The sequence below is a fragment of the Chrysemys picta genome, chromosome 2 (assembly GCF_011386835.1).
Source record: "Chrysemys picta bellii isolate R12L10 chromosome 2, ASM1138683v2, whole genome shotgun sequence".
In the NCBI taxonomy this organism is placed as follows: domain Eukaryota; kingdom Metazoa; phylum Chordata; order Testudines; family Emydidae; genus Chrysemys; species Chrysemys picta.
Window position 1 is genome coordinate 54,495,745 of NC_088792.1, and position 25,658 is coordinate 54,521,402.

The 25,658-nt window shown below is 39.9% G+C and overlaps 1 protein-coding gene across 2 annotated transcripts; it reads left to right on the top strand.

The window, feature by feature from the left end:
- TMEM106B (transmembrane protein 106B) lies at positions 1-25,658 on the top strand. 2 transcript variants are annotated; one of them, XM_005299897.5, is made up of 8 exons: positions 1-893; positions 5,905-6,126; positions 13,500-13,563; positions 15,372-15,531; positions 17,907-18,047; positions 18,139-18,188; positions 19,377-19,430; positions 20,445-25,658. In XM_005299897.5, exons 2-8 carry the CDS (start codon positions 5,907-5,909, stop codon positions 20,581-20,583), a joined length of 828 nt encoding a protein of 275 aa, XP_005299954.1. In that variant the 5' UTR covers positions 1-893; positions 5,905-5,906; the 3' UTR covers positions 20,584-25,658. The 2 variants fall into 2 exon arrangements, with proteins under 2 accessions (XP_005299954.1, XP_065439243.1); XM_065583171.1 differs by lacking the exon at positions 1-893 and adding an exon at positions 4,632-4,757.

The window sequence follows — 25,658 nt, forward strand, 5'->3', positions numbered from 1 at the left end:
GTTAATGGGCTGATGTGGAAAAGGAAAGGAAGCCCTTCTTCCCCCCCCCCCCCCAATCAATATTCCTGTGCTAGAGATAGGAACAATCTAGCCATCAGTATTGCCCATCTCTAAAACAATCTTTCGCAAGACTCCAGGAGGCTGGGGCGTTAAGAAACAAAAATCACTGAATGTTACAAAACCTGGGATGAAATCATGAAAGCTGGCGACGCTGCAAAGGCCAGCACCGCGCACGCACAGCTCTAGGAGAAGTCGGGTCCAAGGGGCTCAGGCAAGGCACTGAAAAAAGGTGGCTCCGGTTAGCAACATAGCTGTAGGTTTTAGGGAAGGGCTGCGCCGTGCCTGTGCCCTGGGAAGGCCTAGCACGAGTCTGGCTACCGGGGGAACAAGTCAGACCAACGCCAGCGGATTTTACTGCTGAATCCCGGGCTCTCCAGCCCGGCTGGCGCTGAGGGCGCTGCTCCCCCCGGGTCACGGCGCCCAGCAGCACCCGGACAAGGGGCATTTCTACCGGGCTTTGGCTAAGCAAACGTGGACTGCTAGAGACGGGCCATGATTGCAATTCGGACCTTCATACCACAGCGCAGCGGCTGCGGCGGGACCCCGCGGGTGGTAAAGACCCCAGCCCTGAGGGGCGGCTGAGAGGCTCCCCCCGGACTCCAGCCCTGAGCTCCCCCGGCGCTCGCCGCTGAGCTTCAGCCCCGCCCCTCCAGACCGTCAGCCCTTAGCCAGGTGCCCCCTGCCCCCTCCCTGCCGCGCCTGCGTACTGCGATCGCTGAAGAGGATCCGGGCTCCCGAGCTTGGCGTCGTTGTTTCTCCCACCGCCGGGAGCCGGGCCCTGCCGCGCACGCAGCCCAGTTGCCTCGAGCGAGCAGCCGAGCCCGGCCGCGCAGGTGAGAGGGCGCCGAGTTGGGGCGGCGGCCGTCGGTGCTGCCCAGGGGACCCCGGGCATCGCGGCGGGCAGAGGGGCCTGGCGGGGCGGAGGGGCCTGGCCGTGTAGCCCTGTTGTGGCCTGGGCGGTGGGAGAGGGGCCCGGTGGGCCGGTGTCACTGAGTGCTGGCCGGGGCGCGGGGCGCTGCTGAGGTGGGACGTGCGGCCCAAGATCAGTGTTGGGGGGGGGTAGCTGTGTGCTGAGGTGGGATTTGGGGCTCAGGAGCGGTGGTGTGTGTGTATTTATGTGTGTGTGTGTGTGTAGATTGGATTTGCGGCCCAGGAGCGGTGTTATCGTGGGGAGGCAGGGGGAGATGTGTGATTGGATGGGTGGCCTAGGAGAGTGAGTGTGTGTGTGTGTGTGTGTGTGTGTGTATGTGTGCTGAGGTGGGACCTGCGGTCCAGGAGTGGTGTTGTTGTGGTGAGCGGGGAGGAGTTGTGTGCTGAGGTGGGACCTGGGGCCTAGGAGCGAGGTTGTGTGCTTAGGTGGGATGGGTGACCAAGGCATGGTGTTGTCATGCAGTGATTTTGGTATGTGTGTTTTGTGAGGTGGTCTCTAATAGCTGGGTTTTTTAGGTCTCTGGTGAAATTAAAGTTTCTGCTTCCCGTTTCCCTTTGCTGTGGCTGGGTTGTGGGATTCAAATGTAAACACACCTGGCTTCGCTGAGGGGGGTCTCTCTCTATTTTGACCACACAGGACAAAAGTCTCAAGGTCCCAAGTTTCAAGTGTTTTCTTGAAACACGTTTTGCTGTGTACTTAGTGGATAGCTGAAGGCTGGGATTTGACAAAGAGCTTGTTAAAGCTTGTATATTGCACATCATTAGACATGCCTACCCAGGCTGAACAGACTTGTGAATACCAAGTCATGACTCTTTACCTCTTCTACCTTATGTATCCTGAGAGAGTTTGTAATAGTAATGCTCTGCTGATAGAGCAGGCAACTGCAATAAAATGGCTTTTAAAACTGGGTGTATTATCATCATTTTGTTTGCTTTTTTTAGAGTTGCATTTTAATCTTGTATATAGTTGAGTGAAATAAGAACTCCACCTTTAATCTGTCTTTTAAAAGAAAAGTTGTATCCATTTAGGCCATGCCTATATATACAGTGGTGCTGCTGGTGAAGACATAAAAAAGCATCTCCATGAGTGACATAAAGTATGTTGGCAGGAGAAGCTCTTCCACCAACATAGTGCTGTGCATATGAACACTTATGTCAGTGTAACTTATATCACTCAGCAAGTGGTTTATTCATGGTCCTGAGTGACACAAGCTATGCTGATGTAGGCTGTAGTGTAGTACTGACAAGTATTATGTCTAAGGAATTGACTACAGGATTAGAAGCCAGGAATTCCTGTATTGTAATCTTGGCTCTGACACTGGTTTGTTGTATGGTTTTGAGGTCAGGCAGCTTCCCTAATTGCTTTTCTTCTGTATTCTCATCTACAAAATGTTAAGGTTTTTTAAATCCCATTGTATTGGGGTATTCAGAATTGACGTTTATAGATTTGAGGTATAAAATATTTAAGTTATAGATGGACCGGTAGTTTTCAATTACAGTTGGCATTTGAATCTTCTAGCAGTGTAGCTGGACGAGTTTGTTGCAGTTGTAGCATAACAGATGCTGGGATTGAATCCACGACCTCTGGATCTAAAAGTATGATCCCCTGGGTATGTCTGCCTAGAGAGTGTGCCTTTCAGCATAGGTAGAGAGACTTGCACTTGCTCTGACTGAGCTAGCATGCTAAAAATAAGTGTGGACATTGTGGCACACATTTGAGCGCAGGTGACTGGCCCCATCCATTGCACATGCCGCAGTGTCCACGCTGCTATTTTTAGCGCAGTACCTCCAGCAGTGCTAGTGTGAGCCTGTCTACCTGCCCTGAGTGGTGGCATGTTTCCAGCTGCAGCGTAGGCAATAACCTCTATTGCGTGAGGTAAAGAATTCAGGCTCCATAGCTGCAAGGCTGTGGCAGAATCATAAAACTCTCTAAGTGGACTAATGACAACAGAGGGGCAGAGCCATCTTGTGTACTCAGTGAATAATTTAGTGAATTAGAAACTATTTCTGTTTTTGCTGACAAATTCCAATTATTGTAAATTTGTTCATTATTTAAATCGTCTGTGTGAACATATTTCAGCCTATAAATTGTTCACAAACTACTTCCCGCAGCTTGTGCTGTGGATACTTTCTATTTACAATATACATTGTGTTTTTTAGTCATCTGAGTTGTATGGTATGTATGCCCAAATCCACAAAGCACATTCAAAATGGTTGCAAGAATACCCATATGAGTAGGTTTCCTGATCATGAATTTTCTTGTGACTAAAACTTGGCTTGTATGAATACTTGCTAACACCAACAAAATGGGTCATGAATATTGACACACATTCATGATTTTTAATTCAAGCAAATGTCTGCGTTCACCCAACTGTAATGATGCAGTCATGCTGCTGGGACCATCAGTAAGATGTGTAAGGAACTTCTGACCTCTTTCTATCCTTTCCAGTAGGTTTTACCACCTATTGGAATAATATATCTTTTTGATAATATGAGAAGTCCATACAGAAGGAATGCATGCAAGTTCTTAAAATACTGTTTTCTCTGTGTGGGACACCTTATTGTACAACTGCAGGAATGGAGTTCCTTTATATTTTAGATCTCTTTTCTCTAGTACTATAGTGGAAATTAATGGCATGATCCTGCAGTTCCCACTAAGGCAAAATTCCCTTTCAGTTCAGTGGGAGCTTTGTCTGAATAATGTGTGCAGGATCAAACTTCACATTAGTGAGTTTTTCAAACTCTGTGAAAGACTGTAATCTAAGTCATGGTAGTTGGTGTGCTACCTTGCATAAAAAATGATAATGGTAGATTATATGATCTGACTACTAGAAAGGTACAGACACTCTCAAAATATTTCACCTTGGAGTCATTTTTCTGCAGTCATAATGCTCCTACTGTTTAGCCTGCAGCATAGCCATACACCCACTATTTAGAGGATTATTCCAGTTAAAGGTTGGTACAGAAAGTAGGGGCCACCCTCAAGGGCTGGGGCTAATGTACTGGCAAGAAGTCCATGCCCAGTTATCCCTCTCTTTGTTCATCAGTTATCTTCCTGTACTGTGCTTGGTGGCGTGAGCTGGAGGGATGGGTAAATCCATAAAATATATATATCTTCCTCTGTTTTATACGTGTGTGAAACTTGAAAACTCCTCTATCCCTAGACTGCAAAAAATTTGAAGTTCATTTGCTTTTCCCTTCCCTCAAATCTTCAGGCTCCTGATTGATGCAAAAGGGAAGTAAAGGGCCTTCATTACTCTTCCCCTTTCACTGTTTCCTGGTATTTGCAAGGTTAGCGGTCCCCTAGCACTCTACCCGTCTCCTGACCTCTGTTTTTGTATCCTCCATCCCCCTTGAATATCTGCCCTGTCTGTCTCAACTACTTACAGGATTCTTGACCAATATAAGAGTGAAAATGACAAAATTCTTGTCAGTTTCACGCATGTCTATAGGGTTCCAGAGATAGCTTTCCATTTCAATCTACTTCTTCATTAGAAAGCTAGGAGCAGCAGTTGGGGTATTAACTGTCTTTCGATACGGGAAGATAGCCTTATATATATGGAAACTGATTTAGAGCCATTTTTGTAATAATAATGGCTAAACATTTATATAATAATTAAATGAAATGTTAAATTCTGTAGAAATTAATGTCTTTGGCTCCTGTCTCTTCAAGCAAAGTTCCCTAGTTGCCCCTGGTGAGTGAATTTTCCAGGCTTGGAATACAGCTTTGTTATGCATTGCTACAGATAGAGGGATCAACATTTAAGGTGTGTGTTTTTTTTTTTTTTTTTTTTTTTAAAGCTGTTTTTTAAAAAAAGATTAATTAGAAGTATTTTTAAAGTAAGTAATTATAATCTGGATGACATGGTCCACCCAGTCATACAAATGTTAAAGTTGGTCAAAATTGGGGTTTCAGCTGTTGTAGTGTTGATTTGAAAAGCAGGCTGAGTAGAAGACTGTAGATTAATGGTGCAAAACTGGTTTGTAAAGGGCCAAATTCCACACTTGGTTTTCTGTAGGTTGGGGTTTAAATTTAGGACTCCATATTCCCCCTCAATCTACACGGTCCCACACTGATGTCAGTGGGATATTTGGATAGAGATCCTTTTCAGACTCTGGCCTATATGTGAAAACTAAACTTTTAGCTATTTATTTAGTACTTTATTATTCAGCAATGCTCAAAGCTCTTCTCCCCTTTGTCATGATTTCTGTCTCTGCCATTGTTTTCTCATCTTTCCTTGCGTATACCTTTCTCTTCTGTCTCCTTTGTTGTTCCCTTTACAGTTCTTCCCCTGCAGCAGCTCCTAAATCCCACCTCTCTGGGGGCTTGGCTTCACTTCCTTCCCCGTTCTTTTTGCTAAAATGATCAGCACTGAAATAATTAATGTTGTTGCTGAAATGTTGTTATAATTGAGTTTTAGAGTTGATGTCCAATTAGGATAATAGGGTCTAGGGGAATTCACACTTCTCAGTCATTGTTATGGACTATTTGCAGACTCAGGCAGACATGACTGCAACAGTTATGCTCTGTTCATATTTGGAAGCTTCCTTTTCCTTTTAGCGCTCCTGGTTGCAAATATTACTTTAAAAAAAAAAAAAGCTGCGATTCTGGACAATCTGAATGTTGTGTGCCATATAAGTATAATTGTAGGGCTGGATGGATCCTGAAAGTTATATATATTTGACTTCTCTGCTGTAGAGCTTCAAAGTGAACTCGGTTAATTGTCAGCTGTTTAATTTCAGACTGCATCTTGTTTTATTCTGACTTCATTTTATTATGAATTCCAAATGAATTGAGTTCTTTTCATTCCTAAACACTGCAGTATTAATAGCGCCTCTTGGGTTTTGCATAAGACAGTAAACCATTTTTGAGTGTTTTTCCTAAAACATACTTCTAACTCTCTCTACCATCAGACATGGGGAAATCCTTTTCTCACCTGCCTTTACATACGTGTAAAGAAGATGGCTATGATGGAGGTACAGCATCTGAAAACATGAGGAATGGATTAGTTCACTCTGAATCCCATAGTGAAGATGGAAGAAGTGGTGATGTGTCACAGTTCCCATATGTGGAATTTACTGGAAGAGACAGTGTCACTTGTCCCACTTGCCAGGGAACAGGGAGAATTCCACGTGGTAGGTGTTATAGATTAAAATTAAGCATATTTCCTTGTAAATGAAGCTAATACCCTGCATCCAATAGCTACAATTCTGTAATTGAAATTTGTTTTTCTCTTCTATTCCTGCACCACCAAGAAGACAGTCAGATTGAGTGTGATGAATCAACATTTTATAAAGTTACCTTTTTAGTATTTGTATCGGAAAAAATCAGTGCAATACTTTAATCTTGATTTGCTTGTGCTTATGAGATCTTAACTCTCCTTGTATCTAGGTATTTTATCCCTTAACTATATTGAAATGACTAGGCAGAGTTATACAGAGACACATTTTTATGAGGTCTCTCACTTGAAAATTTACTGTGGTAATCAGAGCCTGCACCCTTAAGAATATTATTTTAATAATGTTCTCGCTAACCTTTATTTTTAAAACGTGAGAGTCAGTTCAGAATTTTAACTGTCTATTAAGTATATGGTCTTCTAGTTGTTTTTTCTGTTAAATGTTTTCAGCATACATTTCTGTTTAACAAAAATGGTCAGACTAGTTTTGTGAGGTAACAGTTTGGATGATTGATGTGTAAGCTTGTACTTCATAATACATATTGGTCCCAAACATTTTACAATTCTAACTTTGCAGTTTTATATAACTTTTTGTCAAAAGTTATATCAAAACTCTTTATAACTGGTATGTAGTGTGTAGTTCTCATTTTATAGATGGAAAAATTTAGGCAAAGGTAGGTATAATATGGTCTTTTGACTATGGTAAGGAACTAAGGTACAGAGAATCTGGTGTAATTCTTGCTTTGACAATCTGTACCTTAAATTACTACACTTCTTAAAATGACCAACAAATACTTGTGAAAAATGGCCTTTATGGAAACTAATTACCACATAGACTCAATCATAAGGCGGTTCATTTATAAGCTGCCCCCCCCCCTCTCCCCCACCTCCCCCAAGATGGATAAGTAAAAATGGAAAATTTTGATGACCCGTTCATAAGCCGACCCTATAATTCAGGGGTCAGCAAACTTTGGCTCCCAGGCCATGAGGATAAGCCGCTGGCGGGCCAAGATGGTTTGTTTACCTCGAGCGTCCGCAGGCACGGAGGTAAACCTAAGTAAACAAAGTGTCCCGGTGCGCAAGCTGCTTACCCTGACGGCCAGGACAGCAACTGGTGGGGAAATTTGGGGGGAGGGGGAGAGGAGAAGCTGGGGGTCGGGGAGTAATCCCTGTAACCACCCCCACATAATCCCACCCCAGGACACCCCCACACACACACACTCTCCCCATCCCTTTCCACCTTATCTGGGGAGGATATCTCTGGCCTGGCTGGGCCAGGCCTGGCTGGGTGACACGGCCGCAGCCTGTTCTGGCAGGCCGGGCCAGGCCAGGTGGCGCAGCCGCAGCCTGCCAGCCCCAGAGCTGCAGCTGCTTCGGAGGCTGCGGGGAGAGCAGCGTGGCCAGAAGCAGACACACTCTGGCCCCGCCTCTTCCCTTCTGGCTGTGCTGCCTCTCCTTGCTCCCTCTGTTTGGGGGAGGGTTGTGTCCCCCCTCTCCCTCTCTATACCCGTTCATAAGCCGACCCCCTTTTTTAATAAAAAAATTCGGCTTACGAACAAGTATATAGGGTATATTAGCAGCTATAGTGTTTTCCTTTTAGATGTCCTTTGCATCTTGTGTTAAAAGCTTTATTTCTCGTTGTCTTTCTCTTTTAAAAAGCAGCCTTTTTTGCCTTTAAGAAGGCTGTTGGACCTCTTTAAATAGTAGCTTCTATCATTCTCAACACACGTATTCTGTCTTTTAAAATCATAATTGAGGGATTCAGCTCTCTGCATGCTGTCACGCTTTTGTGTATTGTGCATACCACAAGAAGAGGGTTTTTTTGAAAGCCATGCGATTTGCATGCATTGAATAGTAAACATCAGTTGTGGTTTGGGAAAATCTGTTTAAATAGGTTGTCTGTTTCCGGACATGAAATATTTTTATCCTGTAACTGCATTGTTGGATGCCCCTTGTTACTTCTACTTTTCTTAAGAGGATGCCCTCGTCTGTGAGTGCTGGTGCTCTTGACAGTATTCCTGCAAAGGTCCTCAAAGGTATTTATTATCAGGAGGGTGAAATAGTTAATGGGATTTCATCATATGGTGATATTGTCCTTGCTACCTGACATTCCTTGGAGAATTTCTTGCTAGCTAGTAGATAATGTGAGAATATGGGCAAAGTCCCATACCTAATGCTGTTGAAGTTCAACATTCTGGTTTAAAAAATATTCATGCACCTTCAAGTACCTGGTGTACACTGCTTTGAAAATATAAACACTTTTAAAGTGCTAGGTATTATGTAGCTCTATCACAAATTAGTTTTAAGCTGTGCCCTTCATTATGGTGTATTTTACAGATGTCATTTGCAAATGTTCAGCCTCAGTCCTAAAACTGATTATGGTTAGCCTGGTCAAACGATTAGTAGAGGCCCATGTCAAAGCAAAATCCATCTCTTCAGTACAGTAACTCCTCGTTTAACGTTGTCCCACTTAACGTTGTTTCAGTTGTTACGTCCCTGCTCAATTAAGGAACATGCTTGTTTAAAGTTGTGCAGTGCTCCCTTATAACGTCATTTGGCTGCCTGCTTGTAAGATTCTGTGGAAGAGCAGCGACTTTACAAGGGAGCATTGCACAAGTTCCGCTTCTCCGCCTCCTTCCCCTCCCTCCCAGCGCTTCCCCCACCTTAGGCGCTTAGGACTTTCTGGGAGGAAGGGGCAGGAGCGGGGAAGTGCCGTGTCTCTGCTCCTCCCCCTCCCTCCCAGAAAGACCTAAGCGCCGCCAAACAGCTGTTTGGCAGGACTTTTGGGGGGGCAGGGAGGGATGTGGTGTGCTCCTGAGAGGGGGTGGGGGTGGGAAGAGGTGGCCCTGGAGTGGAGCTGGGACAGGCAGAGGCAAAATTCGAGCCTGTTCTCTGGGGAAGCTGCTGCTGCAAAGGTGCTTCCTAGCATCCTTGCCTGCAGCGGGCTGTGCCTGTGTGGGGTAAGCCAGGGGCACTTCCCAACCCCAGTACAGTACTGTACAGGATAATGCTTTTTGTCTGCCCCAAAAAATTTTCCTTGGAACCTAACCCCCCGCATTTACATTAAATCTTATGGGACAATTGGATTTGTTTAACATTGTTTCACTTAAAGTTGCAGTTTTCAGGAACATAACTACAATGTTAAGTGAGGAGTTACTGTAGTAGACCTTTTTTTATAACACTAGAGTTCTTACTGTGTGTTAGGTAACAAGAGGTACAATTCTGGTGAAGACCAGGAAGTTGTAGTTTTACATGTTCCCTTTAGGATTTACCCTGACGTTCTAATATGTGTGAAAACTATAACTTCCTTCTCATCACTAGCATGTTGCCATGTGTTAGCTCATCTTTTTGCCTATAGAAGACACAGCCTTAAGTGTAATAGTCCGATTTTGATCAAATTCTCTTTTGGCAAAGTATAATCTTCCTAAAATTACTCTTGCAACTTTAATTTGACAAATTATTCTTCATTTCCCCTCATAAAAATCTTACTCCTGGGGGAACTCTGCACCACTGTGCATGTGAACTTTTTTTCCACAGAAAATACATTCTGCCCCAGAAATGCTGCAGTTCTGCCTTTTGCCCACCGGAGGCCGCTGTGGTGCCAGAACAGCCAGCGGCATGAACACAGCCAACTGCTATGGCACCACAACAGTGGGCAAAAGGCAGAACTGTAGCACTTCTGGGTCATAATGTAATTTTGGGGATGGTGAGTGGGTGGGGGAGAAATTCAATGAGTGCGCAGTAGGGCAGAATTCCCCCCAGGAGTAGAAGTTCATCACAGCACCCTGCCTGCAGAGCCAAGTTAGGACAGACAGAGTGGGACACATGGGGCTGCTGGGGCGGGTCAGAGGCTGGTGTTCAGATTGGGCGTGGGCTCAGAGCTAGTGGGGTGACAGCATTGAGTCAGGGGCTGAATGTGATTGGGGGTGCAAGTCCACATGGGGACTGGAGGGGGGGGGCTGCAGGGATATATGGGGATGTGGGAGGAGGCTGTAGAAACCCATGGGGCTGGGGATGTGGGGACAGGGCCAGATATGTTTGACTGAATGGGAGAGACTTGGGGTCAGCCTGGGTCTGCATGCGGGAGGCTCCCCAACTCCCTAACAATTCAGTTCTGTATTCCTAGTAAGGAACCTATTTGTCCAAAAAAAAAAAAAAAAAAAAAAAAAAAAAAAATTACCAGAATCTTTTTTTTGGGCGGGGGGGGGGGGGGGGGGGAAGAGGTGGTCTGTATTTTGAAATAAAATACCAAAATAATTGCAACTGGCATGATTATATTGTGTTATTTTGATAAAATATGCAGAATTTTAAAATACTGTGCACAAATTTTTTAATTTTTTGGTGCAGAATTCCCCCATGAGTAAAATGTTGTTTTGGCATAGAACAGCTGCCACATTCTACTCCAGAGAGAGCTGTATTTCAATATAGGTTAAAAGTCCTTGTTCAAGTACAGTTTGTAAAGCATCTCAGAATCTTCTGAGAGGAAAGACACCAAAACCATTTGAAAAAAATAAATCATTTTTTAAAAAATAGCAACACATTTAAGACAATGTAATTTCCAACTAATATCAGTATCAGTGTAGTGGCTTACATAAACCTAATGGATTTAGTATCATTAGGCATCACATCTGGCCTGAGTCCTTCTGTTTTTGTAGTTTTACAACCATATCTTTTTCTCTCCTGTTGCCATGTGAAAGACCCGTACGAAGGGCTGTCAAATATATCAAGTAATCAAATTAAATAGAAATGTTTTTAATTTTCCTGTTATGGTAATACTAGGTGTTATGATAATAGGTAACACTTAAGTTGTGGATGTTTCTAATATATAATGTTAGAGTTAATGTTTAGTAAATCAAAATAGAAAATTGTTAAACATACAATTTTTTTATTCAATTTTTACATTAGGGTGACTTATTAAACCATTTATTTGGTATGCATGTCTCATACTAAACATGAAAAATGTGAGCTAATTAACGAAAGTCTGCAATAAAATAATATTTTCATTAGAACTGGCTAATAGAGTGAACTGGTATTTTAAGATAAATTCAATGTGCTATAAAATGAGATTTCAATTTAGGTAACAAAATTGTGAATATATGAGACTATATTGCACAATTGGAATTACAATGTTCTTGGATTCATGCTTTTGTTAAACTGTAGCAATCATATGGAATTTGTTTCTTGTCTTTTGGCCAAATCCAGCTGTTCAACACAATGCACAGAGTAAAAATAAAAGTAGCATTACAGTATTTTTTTTGCAAGTTTAAAGAATATATTTAAACAATCACATGATTATTTTTTTCAGTTTTTCAAACAACAACAAATATTCCAGAATTTTTCTCAAACCTCTTACCATGTTTCTAACTCTTCATGTATTGCAAACACTAAGATTTTTGCGCTCTGAGGAAACTTTGTGTCGCTTTGTTTTTGTTGTTTCCCCAATCATGAGTCTATCTACAACTGAAAACTGTGCAGAGAAGGGGTTGTGGGTTCATAAGAAAAATGTAGAAATCTGTTGGTGTGGACAAGAAACCAGTGTGTTTCAACTTACTTTAACCTCCACAATACCTTATTGCAAAAGGTATGTTTGAGCTGAATGGTGCAATTAATATTTAGATATCTGGGATTAGGCTCCACACTTTAACCCAACTGTTGTCACATGCTGTGTTGCTACATCTACCTTATCTCCTCTCCTGCTTCTTGTACAACTTGCACATTAAATAACCTGCATACATTCAACTTCTCTTCTATGCAAGTCCTGCTTGTACTTTTGAGCTTTCAGTCATTTTGTTTCATTTATTGGGACTTGTATTTTTTTAGGGGAAAAAATACCATGTGCACAAATTACTAACTCGTAGGTCTTTTGTGTCTTTAGTAGGAATTGTATGGAAAATTCCCATAGCTCTTAGACTGTTTAGCCCTCTGAGGGAATGTGTACACTGGGGGGGGGGCCCACAGGAGGAGACCCAGAGAAGGAGGTGGATCTCAAAACCTGGATTCCAGCCTGAGAATGTTGATACTGTTATTTTTAGTCCCATAACGTGAGCCCAGAGTCAAATGACCTGGCTCTGAGACTCACTGCTGCGAGTCTCTTTGTAGATGTATCCTCCCACCTTGCAGGGTCCTTGATCCCAGGCTCCTGCCCAACCCCATGCGTCTACGCTGCAGTTGAACAGTCCCTTAGCGAGAGCCCTGCGAGCCTGTGTCAGTTAGCACAGACCAGCCGTGAATGTCTAATTGTAGTGTAGACATACCCCAAGGTAGCTCTGGGCTCAGACCCCCAGTGATAATCCTGTATAGTCTCTTCAGACACAATCATAAGTGATCTTCATCCCCCCTCTTCATTTTTTTCCATCTGTCGTATTAGCTACACGTTGGAGTTTTTTCCTCCGAAGTGTTGATTATAAGTGCATCACGTGTGATAATAGTTCACTGAACTTTCATAGATGTTCAGTTCACTGCCGCAGGAATAATTTGTTGATACTTCATAGGGCGTGTGTTGGTAAACTTTCAGGTGTTCTTTGCAACTAAGGATATTGTGAGCAAAATTCTTGGTCCTGACATTAAAGGTTTGACCCAAATAACACTAGCTCTTGTTCTTGCAAGCTTGGTTTTGGTATTAGTGATTGTTCTTTTTCTTTCGCTGCCATGCTGTTCAGATTGTTAATTCTCACTCATTGATGATTATTCACTTCCTATGCATCATAGGTGTGCATAGTGTATTACAAACTGGTCTTTGCTCCAGGGTGCTTAGAATATTAAAAAAGTCTATTGTTGAATCATAAGAAGGGAACAGAGGTCAGAAATGAATGGATTAGATTGAAAACTCTTTGGTGGAGGGACCGTGTATTCCCAGGTGTTCCTACAGCATCTAGTGTAATGGGCCCCTGGTTCTGTTTAGTGCTTTTGGTGGCTAATGCAATACAATAATTGTCTTCCAGAGAAACAAGTATTTCCTTTCACTGCCCTGTCAAAAAATTGCTTCTTAACCTTTCTTCTGAGATAGAAGCATTTGTCCCTTAATATACCCACAGATTGTCCTGCTACGGGGAATTGAAAGAATTTTTGTATAGTCTATCAGAGGGGTAGCCGTGTTAGTCTGAATCTGTAAAAGGACCCTCTGTTGCTTTGTGTAGTCTACGAAGAGATGTTCCATACCTAAGGACACTTTCCAAAATGTTGTTTTAATTACTGTGTCTTTTTATTAAAAACAAAAATCCATCATGAGGTGCCATTAAACTCTGCTGGAAAATGCTGTTTGAACTGTTTTTGTTTAGAGATAGCTAAGTCCACCTAAAGATATTTCTGAAAATTGTTCTTGTATATTTGTAGGGCAGGAAAACCAGCTTGTGGCACTGATTCCATACAGTGATCAGAGGCTGAGGCCAAGAAGAACGTAAGTTACAGTAAGAATATGAATGTATGAAATGAACTTTTCTTTTGCTGATATATTGCATCACATTTAACATCAGAATATAGGTGTTGGGTTTTTTTTTCCCTCTCTAAAGAAGAAACATAAATGAAATCACTGAGTAATCTTTTCTTGGGCTCAGTATCTCCAAACAATATTCCTTAACCATATTTCATAACAAAACTAACCACAACTCTTAAAACATTAACAAAAGAGGTTCAGGGTAGCACACACCTGTTTGCTAACAAGGTATTTTGTAGCACGGTGCATAATGCAGTACAATATCTTTTGGGCTATAGTTATATCAAATGATTAATATTTTAGAAGACTGTGGCTGTACATTGCTTGAGAATCCAGTAGCCTTTACTCTAGACCAAGGGCGAAGTAGCTTTTAACCTGAAGGCAAAAGGCCAAATTCATTGCTGACGTAAGTAGACACAACTTCACTGTCACATCTAAATCAGCAGTGGATTTGGCCCACTGTTATCAAATAAGTCAATTGCTGTTGTATATTTCTTGGGATGGTTTCTTGGTCATCAGTATCAAGGATCAGTAAACTCATTATTCTGGTCTAGCCTTTTTTGTTGCTGCTTTCTCTGTATTAAATTGATTAGATCTGCCCATGTGTTAAACCAGTTGAACCTTAGTGATTTATGATATATTTTATGGTAGACATCAAAAGATTTTGGATTTTTCTGTAATAGACTTTTATTTTCATGTCTAGCAGACGTTAGAAATCCTACAGTACTTAATTTGGCAACAGTATAATGTTAGCAATTATTAACAAGTACATGGAAATATTAGTGGATAAAGAGATTTTTATAATTCTTTATCTTAGGTTTGTCATCTCTCTGCTAAACCAGCCCCAAGTTCTGATTTCCAACACCTAATGTGTTTTATTGAAGCCATAGCTTTTTTTAATTTACTCATTTATTTGCTAGTAGACCTCATTTTAGAATACTGGCAAGATACCATTTTTATAGGGATGTGAAAATTGTCACATTCTATAACTTTAATTGTGAGGACTTGAAGATTATACTGAGAGGTTAAGAATCATCTAGATATGGTACGATGGTAGGTCAGTTCTGAAAATTTTTTGTTTAGTGTCCAAAACTTGGAACAAATTTGCGGTTTTATAAAGCCGTATTACAAGGTTTTATTTCATATGCCTTGTTTTTTTCCCCCAAGAAACCAAAAGTCACAGTTCTTAATTAAACAGACATCTAAGCAAGCTAGTAGCATTGCTATTTAGCTTTAGTATAAAATATTTTTTCCTGTAAGACAGAGTGCTTTCAAGGCATATAGGAGCCTCATTCTCATATATGACAGTATTTCAGAATTTGATTTGCTTGCTCTCTCAGTTCTGGCGGTTCTGTTTCAAATTAAGAGTATCTTTTGATTGAGGTCTTTTTCTTAAATATATTGGGCCCCAGAATTAGGTTTAAAAATTTTAGACCAGAGCATCCATATGTGTTGAAGTTTGAGTCACTAATTACATCAATTACTTCCGTATTTGAACTCTGCTTGAAAGCAAGATTAATTTATACTCCAAGATTTTTCTTAAACATAATATGCAGTTTAATTGTTCTCAGTTTAAATGGAATTTAAAGAGTTAGAGTGAAAGGTGGAGACAGACTGGATTAAATATCTTGATTTTACATAGGAATGCTTATATACTTACAAAGAAAATAAATGGTAGGAAAGGAGTGGTTTGAATTTTATAACACATCACTTTTGTTGGTAATATCACTAGATTAACACTTTTTTTTTTTTTTTTTTCTTTTTCTTTTCAGAAAGCTTTATGTGACTGCTTCTGTAATAGTATGCTTACTCCTTTCTGGTCTGGCTGTATTCTTCTTATTTCCTCGTTCCATCGATGTTGAATACATTGGAGTGAAGTCAGTATATGTCAGTTATGAAACAAGTAGGCGTATAATATATCTAAATATTACGGTAAGACAATCTGAACATTGTGGTAAAGTGAACAGTAAATGTGTGTAAATAGTATCCCCTTAAAACACAACGTATGGATTCAGTCAATAATGCTCTATTATATAGAATTTTACTAGGCACATAACGTGTATCATTTATTTGTAAGCATTCTGACAGTGTTTACCCCAACAGGCATTTTATGTGGTTTTTAAAGATAGTGACAACTGTTTGGGTGGTCAAATTCTCTTCTCCAGTTTGTATAATCATGGGCTGCTACCCTCAGTTTACTGTCAGACTTTCATCTGGTCTGGATCTTTGGGGGACAGTAGAGGTCTTGCAGTATGACTTAGAGCAGGGGTAGGTAACCTATGGCACGCGTGCCGAAGGCGGCACGTGTGCCGATGTTTAGTGGCACTCACACTGCCCGGGTCCTGGCCACCGTTCTGGGGTGCTCTGCATTTTAATTTAATTTTAAATGAAACTTCTTAAACATTTTAGAAACCTTTTTTACTTTACATACAACAATAGTTTAGTTATACACCTCTACCTCGATATAACGCTGTCTTCGAGAGCCAAAAAATATTACCGCGTTATAGGTGAAACCGCATTATATTGAACTTGCTTTGATCCACCGGAGTGTGCAGCGCCCCTCCCCGGAGCACTGCTTTACCGCATTATATCCGAATTCGTGTTATATCGGGTAGCATTATATCGAGGTAGAGGTGTATATTATAGACCTATAGAAAGAGACCTTCTAAAAACGTTAATGTATTACTGGCACATGAAACCTTAAATCAGAGTGAATAAATGAAGACTCAGCACACCACTTCTGAAAGGTTGCTGACCCCTGACTTAGAGGTAGAAACTGGGATTTTTCCTGATCTGCTCTGGGAGGGTGAGCCAGGATTCTGGGTCTACTATTAAGAAAGAGATGCCTTCCTTAAATCTATACCTGTACTCCACTAAAAATAGTATACAGGGTGACTGCAATTGTTGAGGCGGATACTTCTTAAAATGTGGCCTTCTAAAATGTAAGTAATGTAAGTGTTTAGTACCAACATGCTGAATTGGATAGAGTGGGGCCATCACTGTTCACTAAATAATTTGGTGCAGAGGTGGCAGCATGCTGGAAGGAGGCTAAGAAAAGGGGCTAGTCTGTGGATACAATAGCTAAAAGGCTCCCCATGTAGTGTATGCATTACAGAGTCACATTCTCCTGTGAACAAGGGAAGTAGATTCAGTTTTACTTTCTCTCACAAATCTTCATGGAGTTGGAATCTTGGATGAAAACTCAGTTATTCATTTTATGTGAACAGAAATGAATTTCCTGTTATTGCCTGCATAAATTAATGAGCTGACCGTGCAGGGAAGAAAATTGGGTATAGTTCTACATCACTCACATTCTTGCCATTTAAGACCTTGTTTATCCTAGAAGAAATGAGATTTAATAAAAATATTAGCTAACATTTGTGAAAACACCACTGTCTCTGCCTGCACCAGATGCTGCCTAGTGTTTTAAAACATGTTTTAACACTGGTTCTCAGTACACATTTTTGGTGTCCATGCTCATATTTTTTTCCTAAGATACTAGATTGGCTTTAGGAAAAACAAATAAATATACATGTCCAAATCATTGTAATTTATTTATTGCTACTTAGTAAGTCTGTTGTGAAAAGTGATATTAACTGAAATAAAAGTATCACTTTTCACAGCAGACTTACTCAGTTCTGGCAAGCCTGGGGACAAATTGAACCCTGGATGGGAGTTGCGGGAGGCAGCGGGGATTGCAGGCGATGGGGTGGGTGAGTGGCCAGGGGAGGCAGTGGGAGGCTGGAGTCTGAAGCCCTGTGGCCAGCTCCTGAAGCCCCACGGCCAGGGGACAGGGCCCAGGGATGGAGCCTGAAGCAATGTGGCTGGAGCCCCAGGCCTGTTGCTGTCCCACCACACCAGGGCTGAAGCCCAAAGCCTAGCCCCAACACCCCAGGAAAGTTGGGAACTCACCAGCTGCCTGCTCCTTCTCCTGTCTTGTGCCCCAGGTGTCTCCAGAGGGGTGCAGGGCCCAACCCCTGCTGGCAGCCTCAGCACCAACCCAGCCAGGAGCAACAGGGAGGGGCCGCTATTTTGCCCCTTCCTCTCACCCCAATCCCCACATCACAGCTCAGGAGGCTGTGGCCGCTAGAAAAGCCCCTGGTGGCTGCATGCGGCCATGGTGGCTGCGTTTGAGAAACACTGTTAGATAATATGTTTAGAAAAGTATGTGGAGTTAGATAGATAAAGCAAAAGCTAGCTTATACACCTATTCACTTTGATATGAGACTTTGTCTTCTACTTAATTTTCAAAACAGTTCTTTCTCAAGACATTTATGGGCAATTCTAAAGATTTTTTTTTTTTGCAGAACACCCTAAATATAACAAACAACAATTATTATTCTGTTGAAGTGGCAAACATTACAGCCCAAGTTCAGTTTTCAAAAACGGTTATTGGGAAGGCACGGCTAAACAATATCACCAACATTGGTCCACTGGATATGAAGCAGGTAAATGTGGATATGTTTTTGATATGAGCCGTATTTGATCTTATGTGTTTCTTATTTCATTGAAAAAAATTTTTTTTTATTGTTTTTCCAGATTGATTATATGGTGCCCACAGTCATACAAGATGAAATGAGCTACATGTTGTAAGTGTTTGGCTTTTAAAATACATGTGTGTATACAACATTGTACTAATGATGCTATATAGTGGTGCCCACTAAGAACTAACTTTTACCACATTGTTGTACTTGTGCTATATTTGGATTAGGAATTACTGAATATACAACAGTAAAGCACATACTGCTTTTTTATGAATGTTAGACAGGAACATGGGCATTGCTGTAGTTCAGGGGTCGGCAACCTACGGCACGCGTGCCGATTCTGAGTGGCACGCTGCTGCCCACTGAGAGGAGAAGGAGGAGGGGCGGAGGGGCCGGAATGCACCACACTGTGGGAAGAAGGGGTGGGCGGGGGGAGCTTGGCTGCCACAGGATCAAGCTTCTGCCTCCTGTCCCGGTCCCCCCGGTCCCACTCAGCCCCTTCGCCTGCCGCTCTCCCCTGCCCTGAGCAGAACAAGAACAACAACAACAAAAAAGCGGCCGTGCCGCCCTAGGATTGGGCAGAATGCCGCCTCAAACAATCTGCCGCCCCAAGCACCAGCTGGCCCTGGCTCTCCCTTTTGACTTAGTTACTCCAGCCCCTGCAAGCAGCGGTAACTGTATCAGCGGGAGAAGCCCTCCCGCTGACATAGCTCTGCCCACACGGTAGCTTAAGTTGGTATAACTTATGTAGCTCAGGCGAGCAGTTTTATTCAGACCCCTGAGTGACATAGCTTATACCGACTTAAGCTGTAGTGTGAACGTAGCCTTAGTGATGTGTTGATGCTTTTCTGTTGTGCTTTCTTTGCTGATATCTTGAGATTTAAATTGCACTATTGGTTACAGAGCCCTGCTGTCCCCTGCTTGAAATTTAAATTTAAATTGCAAGCCTATGACTAAACATTTGTTGTTTAAAATACACACTTTTCCTTTCCCCACTTTAAAAAGAAGTAGTTAACAGGGGGAAAAAAATCTACATTTATATAGAATGACTTTTTGCATGTAAACTTAAAAAGGGATTTGTGTGTAGAAAAGATGCCAATATGCTCTATTTGCAGCAACTTTTGACTTAAAATATTTTATAGTTAATTGACATTAATAGCAGCTCTTCATACTTAATGCGTCTTTAAAGACTAAGGAGCATGTAAATATCCTCTCAATTAGAATTTTAGTTCAGTATTTTAGCTTGTTAAATCTTACCACTTGATTACTCTAATTCTGGTTTTGTTATTTCAGTGATTACTGTACCTTGCCATCTATTAAAGTGCATAACATAGTAGTCATGATGCAGTAAGTATGGATCACTTGTATTTGTGCATAAAAGTAATTAGTGAAGCCATTCAGTGTATTTTAATTTTTTTTATATATATAATGTTCTTAAACATGGGGGAAAAATATATTCTATATAAAATGAATAAACATTTTAATTTATAATATGGTAAAAATTACTAAATAGTTCATCATTTCTTTGTATGGTTCAGCTTTTAAGAAATTATTTGTAGTTTAAATATGATCTTTCCTTAACATGGAGCTTGGAAGTGTGAAGAAACTTGCACAGCCAATGCCAGTGCTCTGTCTGCTCTGTGACTGAAGACCTTTTGTCTCCAGGACCGTTGGTCTGATAAGTCATATTTGCTAAATTAGTTTTTTGGAAAGCCCTTAAAATGAGTTATGTTCACTTACAGGCAGGGTTATAGTATTTTTTATTTTTTTTTTATATAGTTACAAAAGTCTCACTGGGATTTATAGTTTAAGCCTGAAACTGTCCCTTACCCACCTCTTCCCCTCCTGCTTATATTATCTCTGTTGCAAGCCCACTGCCAGTTTCTTGTGTTGATATGAAAACCAGAGGTGTTGAATATTTGGATGTGGTTTGGATGTAAATATTTACCTTGCCTTCGCACCCAGATAATAAAAAAAATAAATCAAAGTTTGGGCTTTTACAGTCCATCATGACTATTTTTAAAACGCAAAACTCAATGATATGCCAGGAGTGTGTTTTATGGATCAGATCTTCAGCTGGGGTTGAAGACTGGGGTAAACTCCATTGGTTTCACCATCCTCTCCAAGTATAGTGTAGTCACATATAATAGTAACTCTGTGCCTGTAGTACAATATTAACTTTTAATTAAAACTTAGCTGGCTACTAATGTGAAATAACAATTGCTTAATTTATATAAAATATTTTTAAATTTTTTTGAATACAATGTATATCTGATTTTAAAATACTGATCATCTCACAAATTCCTTTTGCGTAGCCTTTACAAACCAACGTCTCCTTTTTTTTTTTTGTCTGTATTTAAGAGTGACAGTGACAACCTCTTACTTTGGCCACTCTGAACAAATATCCCAGGAGAGATACCAGTATGTAGACTGTGGTGGAAACACGACTTATCAAATGGGCCAGTCAGAATATCTAAACGTGCTTCAACCTCCACAATAAAAGTGGCAGAGTGGATGATGCAGAAAAAAAGAGATGGCTGTTGCTGCTGCCAGACTTCATCTTAGCAGAACTGTGGATCAGATTTGCTACTATTTAAAAGGGTGTGTGTGTAAAGTTTAGCAACCCTGAAGATCTGTTTGCTTATAATACGATCTGCGGGAGGTTGAAACGTGCAAAATGTATATAGCCACAATTGTTGAACAGTGTATTTCCCCTTCTGTTTACTTTTATGATATGTAGACATTTCTATCAAATTGTTTCACTAGAAAAAATGCATCTTAAATTTTCAGACAGAGAACTTGGATGATTGCCTACAGCACAATGTGGCTACAAGAATTTTAAAGTAAATGTGCATATATTTATCTGTATAGATGAAACAATGTCACTAAGGAACATTTGTGAGAGGAATAAATATATAAGTTAAATACTAAGAACTGAAACTATAACATATAGTAGTACAGATCAAGGCTTCTATTTAAGTCACCAGTTTCCTTTAGAGCGTCTGGATATGTCTATATATGTAGTAACTTATAGTCCTTGAGGATGCATTAGTAAACTTACGACAAAACAGTTTTCTTTGTATTGGAATTCTGTTTTAGGTATGCTTCCATTACAGGTTAACTGCTTGATTTCCCCCCCCCCCCCCAAGCACAAACAAAACTCTTATTAACTTGAATGAAGGTTTTTGTTTTCCTTGAATGTGGAATTTTGGATCTGGTGTTAAGTTGGCTACTATTTTTTTGTTTTTGTTTCTACCTCCTCCCTGTCCCTACCCCAGGATGGGAAGTTAAAGAAAATGTTCATTATTCATATTTTTAAAAACTAATAATGCATATGACAAAAATTCATGACTGCTTTGCAAAATTTATCATTGAGTTAAAGAAAAATGTTGAAGTCTCTATTGGATAATGAAAAATATAAAATGCATAAAGTTATTTCATTTTTTGTAGTAGTAGCTTGGAGTACAAGTGTATCACTTTCAAGTTTACACAGAATCACTTAAACAGTGTACATAGTAAGTCTAGATATGGCTTTTGGGCAACTAAATGTAAACTGAAAATATAACTAATCATAATCGCTTTGAAATATAAAGAATGTGTACCTAACACTGACAAGTAGTTTAACATCTGTATGGACTGAATAAGCAGTAGTTGCCCAAATCCTCTTGAGCCCTCACACTTCACATTATGAGATTGGAGAGTGACTTTTTTTTTTTTTTTTAAAGTGCAAGTGCCTATGCAAACACTAAACTACAAGAACTCAAATATGGCTACTTTCTGATAAAATAATTCTGAGTAAATGTCTTCAGTGTCATTGAATGCCAGGTATAATTGGCCGCGGAACTGCGTGCTTGTGCATTTCACCTTGTGAGGAGCATAATTTAATTTAGATTTAATCTTAAAATTTCTTTGATTTTTGGAGACTGCCTTTAATGTGTTTAAAACACTTTTGTTCTTTTACTTGAATCCAAATAACGGCTTCAGTTTTAGTTAAAAGAATCCCAATTTAGTTAGTTCTAAATTGGATAATTACAGGTTAATGTATACTTGCTGTTGAGTGGTTAGATTGTTAAATTGAAATGAACAGTATTTTTTAAAAAAAGGTACTGCAGCTTTAATGCTTCCATATCTTTCTAACATAGGATATTAGAAATAAGAATCCAGTTCATTGGCAGTAGTGTTATATTCTAAAGGTAACTTTTCAGTTAAGAAATAGTCTGAAAGCTTGAAAATGTAATGTTGTTGTTTTTTGTTTTCCCCTTCACGTTTTTTGTTGTATGGAGCTAAACTTCACAATTTAAAAAAAAAAAAAAAAAAGTTACTCTGCTATAAGTGATGGTCCTGTTACAGGTTCTGCATGGGTGTAAAGGTGTGCCTTCCTATATCCCTTTGCATTATTGGACTTTAAATCATCACATTTCTGTAAATAGTGCTGGTCAGTTCACACTGATTGAACCAGAAGACACAATGCTGGCATTACAAAACCAAGTTACTTCTTGCCTTCTTAAAAATATTTTTGGTAGTTGGTTATAAACTTGAAAAATGGTGAATAAACAGAATCAAAAAAGTTATACTGCACTTAATATAACCTAGTGCTATTATATACATAAACATGTAGTTGCAAATGCCCAATCTTTGACTATGGCTGGCAATAACAAAGCATGCCTGGGGTGGGGGTTGGTGACTGGTGATAGTAGGTTGGCTGTGTGGGGAGCTTGTACCACAATTTGTGTGGAACAGCTAACTGCCGACAATTTAAAAGGGCTGATTTCTCAGCCAATGACTAGGATATAGAGAGGCTCTGGCCAGACCCATGTGTCAGCAGCAGAGAGTACTGTGTGGTAAGAGTTGCTACCTTTAGAGCACTTTGCCACTGCAGGATCTTCCTAAATCATGGTGTATTTCTTTCTGGATCTGGCCATGCCAGATTTAAGGCCAGAACCTGCCAATGGTACAGTGCAAAACATTCCGTGAACAAAACTGTGGGTTCAGAAATAGACTGAAACTCTTATGTAATTTTACTTCTATATAATCTTCTAAGTATTGGCTATTTTGAGACAATGATCCATTAATAAAATGTCTTGCCGTGAACAGTGCTGTCAGTAGTAATACATCTGTGTAAAAGCTAGTTACTTTTCTTAGGCTAGTCCAACTAAGGAACTTTTGGTTCAAGATGACAAGAATCTTTTCTTAATATTTAACTGCTAAGGGTATGATTCTGAAAAGGGATCTACCTGAGTGTATGGTAGGGGCTAATGAGTGATTTCTTATCCAGAATCAGGACCTGAAATAGTACAAAAAACGTAGGTTGGAAAGCTTTCTCTTTTCATAGAAACCCCAAAAGCTACTAAGTCCATAGTGAAGCATATCCTTGTATAATTTAGTTTGTAAAATACTGATTTATTTGGCCACAAAGTCTCTGAGGAGATGGTATGTAACTTTAAATTAAGGTGTTTATTTTGCATCCATTGAAATGTGTTAGCTTGGGATTGACTCTGGAACTGCTATGTGGGGTGGAAGGGGAGGCTAATATAAATGTATACTATAACAGCTGATACCAGATGTATTTGGCTAAAAATGACCCATACACTTACTCTTAACTGGATTGAGCTCTTATCCTTAGGGCTCATTTATGTTAATAAATATGTGTAAAATATGCTATAAAAATGTTTAAAAAAAAATGGTATCCTACAAACCCGGGAGATCTACCGATTGAATACACAGTAGAGGAGTTCAAAAAGCAACTTTTGTTCTGAAAGACAGTCCATGATATATTGTTACTCATGAATTGTGGAAGAAAAATGCCTTCTAGATGTTCTACCACATTTGTAACTTGTTTCCTCATCTGGAGGCTCTTTGATAGAAGATTGCATAATTATTTTAAAAATTGTAATGTGGAGGTCAGTGTTCTTGTAACAATTTGCTATGCAGTATAGCTTGACAGTTTTAATGCACTTCTGATGCATGCATGACCTTAATATTAACATTGCTGTTACATTTGGCAACTTTATTTTAACACACACTGATTGACGTTCATACAAACGGTCCTTGAAATTCTCCAAGTGAGTAATCTGCTAAATAGTAGTATAATTCAAAACGTTGTTTTTGTTTAATGTACAGTGACTAGATCAGACTACTCTACCAGCGATGCTTTACGTTTTCATCATGGACTTAGTGCTACCAGCTGACTAACTGAAATATGCCCTTGGAAAGGGTGAAACAATTGAGTTGTTTGGAGGTGGTGTGTTGAGTGTTACAGGCAAAATGTTTTTTAGTTGCCGTTGTTAAAAGCTGAAAAATATAACAAGTCTATAACCAAAAACCATTTTGTAAGTTGTCCACCAATAACTTGGCACCTGACCCTGTAACCCATTTCTTGTGTTTATATTCCTGTTAACTTCAATGGGACTACTTAATGTGCAAGAGTTAATTACATGAATAAGGTTTTCAGGATCAGGCCCTTGGTTGACATTTGTCATAACTTAAGTAAAAAAATAATCAAAAATACCACATCTGGCAACACTTTAAGATAGGTTTCCCCTTCTAGAAAAGGAATATATCTTCTTTAAACTGTATTAATCAGAAATGTGTTGGGATAATAAATAACTAATAGACTTTTTATTCAGCATGTTAAAAACATGAATTTAGTGTGTTAGGTCTAAAGGCCATAGTATTCGTTATTTAGAATGATTTTTAGGTCAGTCTTGAACTGTCTTGCTCACTGGAATGGTAACAACTAGATGTATTACAAAAGCACCATATACTGTTTCGTTTGGGAAACCCTTAAACCCTAATTTATTTAATTGGTTATGCTGATAGCGTAAGAAACAGTAGTGTGTGTTTTTTTTGTTTGTTTGTTTTTGTTTTTTTTTCCTGTTGGCCATGGAATTCTATTCTAGTTTGGGCCTACTTAAGATTATCAAGAACCCATCATTATTTGTCAGGAACAGTTCTTATTTGATAAGAAATGTGGAGAGCAGAGAAGCCCCAGTGTGTGTGCTCTGTCAATACCAGAATGTACTCCGTGGACTGGATTAAAATGCTGAGTTACAGCTTTAGGTATTGGTAGTGCACCAGTAAGTATACTGCCATTTGTTATGGTTGGTGATGGGGAACAAGCCTTACAGTTTTTACATTATATATTAATTAAGCCACTTAATTACCTAGTCCTTTAATTTTGTTTTAATGAGTCATTTTCCACCAATTTAACCACTATTAGTGTTCATTGTACAGAAAATGCATATTGCTAAAGATATGTATAGAGATGCTAATAGGTGATAACTATTTTTGTAATTTAGAAACTGTAACTGTTGCTCTTGTAATTGTGTGGCAGATATAATCTGTTTGCATTCAGTTTATTAAGCATGGTAAATAAAACTTCCATATGTCAGTGTATTTGGACATGCTTCTAGGACCCATCAATTGTCTTAAAATGTTAGTAAATTGAGGGGAATATAAAGTTATATCACTACTTGTGTTTAAAATTCTGAAAGGGACTTCATAATGGGGGATTTTAAAAAGAATTGTGCACTCATTTGGAAAGAATGTTATTAAAAGTTAATTTTTGAAAGTAAA